At 39.1% G+C, this 9,741-nt stretch overlaps 1 protein-coding gene across 3 annotated transcripts in view; it reads left to right on the top strand.

Moving 5' to 3' along the window:
- The window catches only part of LOC123748252 (uncharacterized), a 14,231-nt gene extending 5,380 nt beyond the window's left edge, over positions 1-8,851 (top strand). For 2 of the 3 annotated variants that reach the window (XM_045730450.2, XM_069303555.1), the window contains 5 exons: positions 3,100-3,326; positions 4,308-4,443; positions 4,704-4,846; positions 7,076-7,265; positions 7,949-8,851. In XM_045730450.2, the coding sequence (XP_045586406.1) occupies positions 3,100-3,326; positions 4,308-4,443; positions 4,704-4,846; positions 7,076-7,265; positions 7,949-8,022 (770 nt within the window). In that variant the 3' untranslated portion in view covers positions 8,023-8,851. Of the gene's footprint in view, positions 1-827; positions 877-3,099; positions 3,327-4,307; positions 4,444-4,703; positions 4,847-7,075; positions 7,266-7,948 lie in introns of those variants that run through there. The other variant, XM_069303556.1, reaches the window with a different exon arrangement.
- The last annotated feature ends 890 nt before the right edge of the window (positions 8,852-9,741 follow it).

Genomic DNA, 9,741 nt, shown 5'->3' with positions numbered 1-9,741 from the left:
GTATATCGTATCCTTACCTGGAAACGACTTTGAAACACAAAGTTATGCAAAAACTTAATTTCAGTGTCAAATAATTTATAATTCGAACAGACATTAACAACTCTATTTTAAAGTTTTAATTGTATTTAGTTTAGATAGTTTTGGATAAAAACGAAGGTAATGTTCACTGTTTATATATATATATATATATATATATATATATATATATATATATATATATATATATGTCGTACCTAGTAGCCAGAACTCTCTTCTCAGCCTACTATTCAAGGCCCGATTTGCCTAATAAGCCAAGTTTTCCTGAATTAATATATTTACTATAGTTTTTTTTCTTATGAAATGATAAAGCAACCCTTTTCTCTATGTATGAGGTCAATTTTTTTTTATTGGAGTTAAAATTAACGTAGATATATGACCGAACCTAACCAACCCTACCTAACCTAACCTAACCTATATTTATAGGTAAGGTTAGGTTAGGTTGCCAAAAAAAGCTAGGTTAGGTTAGGTTAGGTAGGTTAGGTAGACGAAAAAACATTAATTCATGAAAACTTGGCTTATTAGGCAAATCGGGCCTTGAATAGTAGGCTGAGAAGTGCGTTCTGGCTATTAGGTACGACATATATATATATATATATATATATATATATATATATATATATATACAACGATTTTACTTGCGTTGTTGTGAAGTATGTATACCGTTGATACCTAATGTATTATGCTGAAGCATATTCGTGGCTACTTTATTATGTTGGTAGTGTATTGTATTCAGTTGTATCTTGGTACCTACATTACTCCTACATAATATTGGCAATTTATTTTATTTTGCAGCTACCTAGTGCCATAATGCTTCATGCTGTTGTATGTTGGTGCTGTGTGAGTCCTTATTGTATTTTGCTGTAGTGGTGTTGTAGCTTCCCATACTATATTGTAGTTTGCTGGTTGCTCTCAATTTCATGCTGAAGTGGGTTACTAACCTCTATTATACTGTAGAGGGTTGTTAACAGCCATATTATATTATAGAGGGTTGTTAACACCCCATATTATATTATAGAGGGTTGTTAACACCCCATATTATATTTGTAGAGGGTTGTTAACAACCATATTATATTATAGAGGGTTGTTAACACCCCATATTATACTGTAGAGGGTTGTTAACACCCCATATTATACTGTAGAGGGTTGTTAACACCCCATATTATACTGTAGAGGGTTGTTAACACCCCATATTATACTGTAGAGGGTTGTTAACACCCCATATTATACTGTGGAGGGTTGTTAACACCCCATATTATACTGTGGAGGGTTGTTAACACCCCATATTATACTGTAGAGGGTTGTTAACACCCCATATTATACTGTAGAGGGTTGTTAACACCCCATATTATACTGTAGAGGGTTGTTAACACCCCATATTATACTGTAGAGGGTTGTTAACACCCCATATTATACTGTAGAGGGTTGTTAACACCCCATATTATACTGTAGAGGGTTGTTAACACCCCATATTATACTGTGGAGGGTTGTTAACACCCCATATTATACTGTAGAGGGTTGTTAACACCCCATATTATACTGTAGAGGGTTGTTAACACCCCATATTATACTGTAGAGGGTTGTTAACACCCCATATTATACTGTAGAGGGTTGTTAACACCCCATATTATACTGTAGAGGGTTGTTAACACCCCATATTATACTGTAGAGGGTTGTTAACACCCCATATTATACTGTAGAGGGTTGTTAACAACCATATTATACTGTAGAGGGATGTTAACACCCCATATTATACTGTAGAGGGTTGTTAACAACCATATTATACTGTAGAGGGTTGTTAACAACCATATTATACTGTAGAGGGTTGTTAACCATATTATACTGTAGAGGGCTGTTAACAACCATATTATACTGTAGAGGGTTAATAACAACCATATTATACTGTAGAGGGTTGTTAATATCTCTTATTATACTGTAGAGGGTTGTTAATACCCCTTACTATACTGTAGAGGGTTGTTAATATCCCTTATTATACTGTAGGGGGTTGTTAATACCCCTTACTATACTGTAGAGGGTTGTTAATACCCCTTACTATACTGTAGAGGGTTGTTAATATCCCATATTATACTGTAGGGGGTTGTTAATACCCCTTACTATACTGTAGAGGGTTGTTAATATCCCATATTATACTGTAGGGGGTTGTTAATACCCCTTACTATACTGTAGAGAGTTGATAACAACCATATTATACTGTAGAGGGTTGTTAATATCCCATATTATACTGTAGGGGGTTGTTAATACCCCTTACTATACTGTAGAGGGTTGATAACAACCATATTATACTGTAGAGGGTTGTTAATATCCCATATTATACTGTAGGGGGTTGTTAATACCCCTTACTATACTGTAGAGGGTTGATAACAACCATATTATACTGTAGAGGGTTGTTAATATCCCATATTATACTGAAGGGGGTTGTTAATACCCCTTACTATACTGTAGAGGGTTGATAACAACCATATTATACTGTAGAGGGTTGTTAATATCCCATATTATACTGAAGGGGGTTGTTAATACCCCTTACTATACTGTAGAGGGTTGATAACAACCATATTATACTGTAGAGGGAGTTGGTAAATTATTATATTATATCATACCAATATAATCATTAAAATCCAAGATAAGAATTTTATTGTTTATGAATTCTGTCTCGAAGAAAGTCTGATTTTTCAAATAAATAATACGAATTATACTGGTTGAATTGGTAGTATAGGCCTATATATGTGGTGATTGCTATATATCAAGGATCCATATATATTTTTTTGGGGGGATGACATAATATTTAATATGACAGAATATTTACACATATATACATACATAGATACGTAATACGTATATGCCTTTCTCTCTGTCTGTCTGTCTCTCTCTCTCTCTCTCTCTCTCTCTCTCTCTCTCTCTCTCTCTCTCTCTCTCTCTCTCTCTCTCTCTCTCTCTCTCTCTCTCTCTCTCTCTCTCTAAACGACACAATATTCCGCCATAAGCTACATAGTGAAAGTCATATCACTTTCTGATCAACCTTCCTTCCTCTCCCTCTGGCCTCAGGGTGGACTGAAGGAGTCCGCATCAGAGCACTTCAAGTACCACCCGTGGCCCTCCAAGCGGACGAGGTGCGCCTCCGCTGTGACTACGAGGACGAGGGCGGCTCCAGCCTCTACACCCTCAAGTGGTACAAGGACGGCAGGGAGTTTTACCGCCACCAGCCCGGCATCTCTCCCGACCACCTCTGTCTTGATGAGTTCCCTCACCACGTGGAGGGCGTCTCCGTTGATGTGAGTACTACCGCAGGGAGAGAGAGAGGGGGAGACAGAGAGAGAGACAGGGAGAGAGAGAGAGAGACAGGGAGAGAGAGAGAGACAGGGAGAGAGAGAGAGACAGGGAGAGAGAGAGAGAGAGAGAGAGAGAGAGAGAGAGAGAGAGAGAGAGAGAGAGAGAGAGAGAGAGAGAGAGAGAGAGAGAGAGACAGAGAGAGAGAGAGAGACAGAGAGACAGAGAGACAGAGATACATAGACACAGAGAGACAGAGCAACAGAAAGAGACGGAGAGTAGCAGGGCGACATGCAGCGTCTGAGATTGAAAGATAAACACAGACCAAGAACCAAACACAGCCACAGACAGATTTACTCACAATCACACACACACACACAGGAAACTCTCCATCAAGCTTTTGGTTAGAACAATCATCAACTCATCAACTGCTCAGCCAATCTGACCTCACACGCTGGCCCGGCCAGTATAGAACCAATCTAGAGAACTGTCCTCAAAATGCCTGCATTCATTGCATAAGATAACGGCCGTTACAAATATCGTTATGCAAATATTTAGGCCTAATTGTAGGCATTTATTTTGTAACGAAGGACTGCTGTAGCGTAAAGTACATGTATATTTGTTCTTGGGTGTAGGTGTAGCTGTGTGTATTTACTATTTGTGTCTGCAGAATGGAGCTATTAGCTCTTGGACCCCGACTTTCTAACAAATCTATTTTTCCTCTATTATATCTACTACATATATTTCTCTCTAACACACACACACACACACACACACACACACACACACACACATACACACACACACACACACACACACACACACACACACACACACACACACACACACACACACACACACACACACACACACACACACACACACACACACACACACCAACGACCCCAACGTTTATCTTGAAGACTGTGTCCACTGGATCGAGGGGCAACAACATCATGCCTATCCTCTATTCCTTCCCCTTCTAGTGCTGGGTGTCGAGCGAGAGGGAGGTGGTCCTCCGGGAGGTGACGACCTCGTCCTCCGGCGAGTACCAGTGTGAGGTCATAGGAGAACACCCGAGCTTTCGAAAGGAAGTGCGCAAGGCTCGACTCACAGTGTTTAGTAAGTGGAGGCTTCCTCTCTCTCTCTCTCTCTCTCTCTCTCTCATGAAAAAGAGAGTCACTCATACCTTCCATGTAACTATTTAGTAATTACAAGTCATTTTGCTGTGCGTCCTCATAAACAAGGGCCAATTGCTCGTTAGTTCAGCTATCAAATCCTTGTTTATAACTGGTAAATACCTTTCAAACTACTTACAACTCAACCCGTCGTAATGGCTTGGTGCCTCTCTCTCTTACACTAACACATCTGTCTATTCTCAGCGGAGGCGCTGAAGGAGCCTCGGATCAGAGGCGCCAAAGAGTCCTACACCAGGAAGGACATGGTGAGCCTCAACTGCTCGTCCAGCAACACCCAGTATGTGCCAGTCCTCTCCTGGAGCCTCAATGGCAGGCCAGTACTCAAGGTAGGCTCCGGAGTGTGTGTCACAAGCTCCAGTACAGCAGTAGGTTCCTCCTGATATCTCTTACCAGGTGTGTTCCAACCGATAGCACCATATAGCAACCCGTTCTCGCACTTTCGTATAGTCAATATTGACTATACGAAAATACGACTATACGAAATTATTACTTAACCTATACCTATAATAGGTTAAGTAATAATTGTAATTACGAAGCAATAAGATGATTATCTTAACATACTAAGAAGGTTAGGTAAGGTCGGTGTTTTCTATGAAGCTTTTCAAGGTAAACTAGTATGTTTAGTATGTCACATATGCACGTATTTAATAAGTCAATATTGACTGTAAGAAAGTGCAAGAACGGGTTGCATATAGGCACCCAACCGATAGCACCAGTTAGGCTGCACCTGGTAGATTACGCTGGGAATAAAGTGAACTTAGTAACTTCTTTCGGTTGATTCAACTCGATATTATCATTATGAAAGTTTCTCCATCAGTTCCGCTTGTCAGGTTCTACTTGATGTCGTCTGCTAAGTCGGTTTACCTCGGGAACCTAAGATAAGTTTTCTTCATTAAGCTTCCACTAAGAAATTTCTTAAGAACTCTCCGAAAACTTTACTTGTAAGTTTTTACCTGAAAATGTCACGGTGTAGGTTACTTTTTGTAGCTTCTACTGGAAGGTTTACTGGGTAGGTTCCAGTGGTTGATGGGTTCCACTACTATGTGCCACAGGTATTCTCTACTAGTGGGTTCCCACTGACATATATGTCCACTAGTGTAATTCCCTCTGAAATACTTCTACTGATCTTGCAATGTTAAAGTTTGACTCGTTATTAAGGGGTCATAACTTTAAAATGTACAATAAATAAAAACTTGTTCAAGTTCAATAATTTTTTTATGATTAGTTGTTTATAAAAAGGTCTTCAACTGGTCCAGGTTTCAGCATCTGGGGGGTAGAAATAGCCTAAGCTACTCTATCCCTTTGAGATGTATTGTTTTCTTGTCTCAATAAACATACTTGAACTTGAACTTGTCTCAGCATCGTAGCCTAATTAAAAAGGGATAAAAAAATATTTACTTCTGTATAAAAAAAATTCTAAATGTTCAAAAATTAACATCAAACACAAGTGTTAACTGAGATCATGTATATGACTCTCAGCTATCACAATAGCATATAATAAAAGGGTTTTAATAATTAGTTTCATCCAATATATATATTTAGTAAAAAAAAATGGAGTTTTTATTTGTCTTCTAATTTGTTCTCATTTTGTTTATCGGGCGATTTGCATGAAACTTATAGACCTTACTGCACGTACGCCTCTCTTTAAGGGTGCCAATTTTGGAGGAAATTGGTTAAAGTCAACTTCAGCCACAGGTGGCAGAATCTTTGACTTCTTTTTGAACAAATCCAATTTGTTCATTTGATGCATCACGTTAGTGGGATCTCTGTGTGTTTTGACTTCTTTTTGTTACAAGTAACATAAGTGACTCTACTCTTTCATTTCTTATTCAATTTGCATGAAACTTACACCTTATATGTAGAGTTAATGTCTCTACAATTCAACAAAGGTATTTTTATTCCTAAGTTCATTTACTGATTTTAAAAATATTTATAAGAAATATTTTTGCATAATTTTTTGGGGGGACTTTAAATATTTCTATTAGTAAAACTAAACATATTTTGGATAATCCTTTTGGTAAAATCCTTTATTATATGCTAATGTGATAGATGAGTGTCATAGAAAAGATTTCATTTGAAATTTGTGGTCGTAGAGTAATTTTGTACATGTTGAAAATTCGTTGAAAAATAATAATTTTTTTTCTCTCCCTTTCTATTTAGGCTGTGATGCTGAAACTTGGACCATTTGCAGCCCTTTTCATATACAACTAGTCAAAAAAGTTTGATTGAAATTGAACAACTTTTAATATCCTAAGTTATGCCCTCATTAACAACGTTTTTATATATACATGAACATACATTTCCAGTGGTGTATGTATATTCCCTAGGTATATACATAAGTATACTTGTGTGTGTATTATATATATATATATATATATATATATATATATATATATATATATATATATATATATACCTTTCAGAGGGCCTACCTAACGGCCTACCTGCCAGCAGGTCCACATATCAGCCTACCTCTACCAGCCCTACCTACCCTAACCTAACCTACCTAACAGCTAACCCACCTTTCTTTAAACGTACCTTTCCGTCTCCTGCAGCGGTACCTCAGGTCCTACGCCGAGGGCAGGACCGTGGGCCTGTACCTACAGGCCTCTGGTGACCTGTTTCAACACGGGGTTATCAACGTGGCCTGCATCAGCTCCCTTGGTGCCCATCACAGCAGGCTGACACAGGTGGAACTGCCCAGCTCAGACTTCCTGAACGCCCAGGGGTATTATTTAAATACAGGTGTGTGTGTGTGTGTGTGCAGGTGTGTGTGCAGGTGTGTGTGTGTGTGTGTGTGTGTGTGTGTGTGTGTGTGTGTGTGTGTGTGTGTGTGTGTGTGTGTGTGTGTGTGTGTGTGTGTGTGCAGTTGATTGATTGTAGTTAATATCTCTTAACAACGTGACGAGGTCAATAATGTTGAAAGCTACAAAGAAATAACACGAGTAAACATCTTTATGGAATATTATTTTGAAATACATATGTTTAGTGTGTACGGCTGTGTTGATGTTTAGGGTGTGTGGCCGTGTTGGTGTTTAGGGGTGTGGCCGTGTTGGTGTTTAGGGTGTGTGGCCGTGTTGGTGTTTAGGGTGTGTGGCTACGTTGATGTTTAGGGGTGTGGCCGTGTTGGTGTTTAGGGGTGTGGATGTGTTGATGTTTAGGGTGTGGCTTCAGTCATATATAAGGTGTGTCCATTACAGTGTATGGGTGCGGTAGAGCATTATATTAGGCAGGTGTGTAAGCATTGAATTTGAACGTAATTTTTAGTGTGCCTATGCACGTGTGTGGTCGGATGTGGCTTTGCAGGTGTGTATGCTATCCAGATGTGTAGAATGCTAACATTGTCAGGTATGTAATTGCCTGAGTAATAACGCACACAAAATTTTTTCACCGTGTTAATAGCTGACTCGGTACTTCTTTTTGAACAGGTGTGTGCAGGTGTGGGCCACATGTGTTACTGCTGGTTTTGGCAGTGTTGTTCCATGGTCACCTCCGCTACTGACTCTGCGTACATTGTTCCTTACACCTTCTACAATCTGACGAAGTTCCATATTCATCAAAAATTGAGAAAAAATACATACAAATCTCCCAGTTCTAGAGGATTTCCGATAGAAAATAGAGTGGATATGATCGCAATATACAAGATACTAAGAAACTAGATGGTTAGCAAGTGGAATGCACTGAAGGAAGAAGTTGTGGAAGTCACTTTCATCGACAACTTTTAAAGGCCAAATTCGACAAAAAATTCGAACGTCAGAATAGTTCCGTTCGAACCCCGACAAAAATAGTATGACTAGCAGGTGGGTCGCCAAGAGCCACAGCTCAACTTTCCGTAGACACTGTTAGGTAAACACACACACAGTTGATAGATTTTACAGTTGATTGACAGTTGAGAGGCGGGACCAAAGAGCCAGAGCTCAACCCCCGCAAACACAACTAGGTGAGTACACACACACACACACACTTTCAAAGCATAAGACAAAGAGTACTGGGAAGACAGGACACCACGAGCGTAGCTCTCATCCTGTAACTACACTTAGGTAATTACACACACATACACACATTCCCATTCGCTCTAGTACATCCATCAAGTATGGGCGAGTTTACAGACGTCTGTAAACCATCTAACCAGCCCCATGTATACCCACAACTCTCTCTGACCATTAATGATACATATGTATACCATTCCAATACCAGAAGACACAGGGTGGCAACTTGTATAGATCTCACCCATATGTGTATTATTCTGTATGCTTTTAGTATCCACCATACTTCATACAACTTATTTCTCAGTGTAAACATATGTAAATATATGGAAGACTTTTTGTCAATGCATTGTTTTACTAATTCTTTATTACCCTTTATTTGGTAATTAGAGGACTAGTATTTATTATTGGTTATTTTGATGATAAAATGTTAACAAATATGGGATTATTTTAAGCAATTTTTATGCAATTTTAGTAATTTTATGTTGTCGGGGACAGGAAGACTGTAGATTTAGATATGTATTGTATATATATGCTGAGAGTATACTTCAGTCCTGGAGTATGTTCCAGTGATTAGTTCCACCACCCACCACCAGAGGCGTTGATAATTAGTTCCACCACCCACCACCAGAGGCGCTGATTTTTTTTTTTTTTTTTTTTTTTTTTTTTTTTTTTTTTGCAGGGATATTCCTGCGCGGGCCCTAAGCCTCTGGCTGGCCCACTAAGTGTTGCTTGTTTCTGTTTTACTTGGGCGAAGTATGAGTATTTATGACTCGTATGGTCGCTTCAGTAAGATTTTGTCCCATGTGTTTAACAACTTCTTCTGCTCTATTGAATCTAAGTTGAAATCTTAATGGGTTTGTAACTGTGCACTGTGTTAGATAATGTTCCAGTGGTCTGTCGGGCATTTCTCCACAGTGCTGACATTTCCTCTCATCTTCCGGAACCTGTAAGCCTATTTCCCATGCACATGGGTATCCAAGCCTGATGCGATGTAAGTGCACTTCTGTTGTTCTACTGCTCCCTTTCATCACTCTAAGTGGTTCGTAGTTGGTTGAATTCTTGTACCAACCCGCAGATCCTGATGTTGCAACTGCTGTGTTGTGGTCACTGTACATCTTTTGCATTGCTCTGTTTCTAATTACTTTCTTAATCTGTGATAGACTCTGTGGTATGTAAATGTCTACATTTCTTCTCTTAGTTGCAAGTTTTGCAGCTTCGTCTGCAATGTCATT

Source organism: Procambarus clarkii, chromosome 50 (assembly GCF_040958095.1).
Source record: "Procambarus clarkii isolate CNS0578487 chromosome 50, FALCON_Pclarkii_2.0, whole genome shotgun sequence".
In the NCBI taxonomy this organism is placed as follows: domain Eukaryota; kingdom Metazoa; phylum Arthropoda; class Malacostraca; order Decapoda; family Cambaridae; genus Procambarus; species Procambarus clarkii.
Note: the sequence above shows the minus strand (reverse complement) of the source record. Positions and strands in the feature narration are given on the sequence as shown.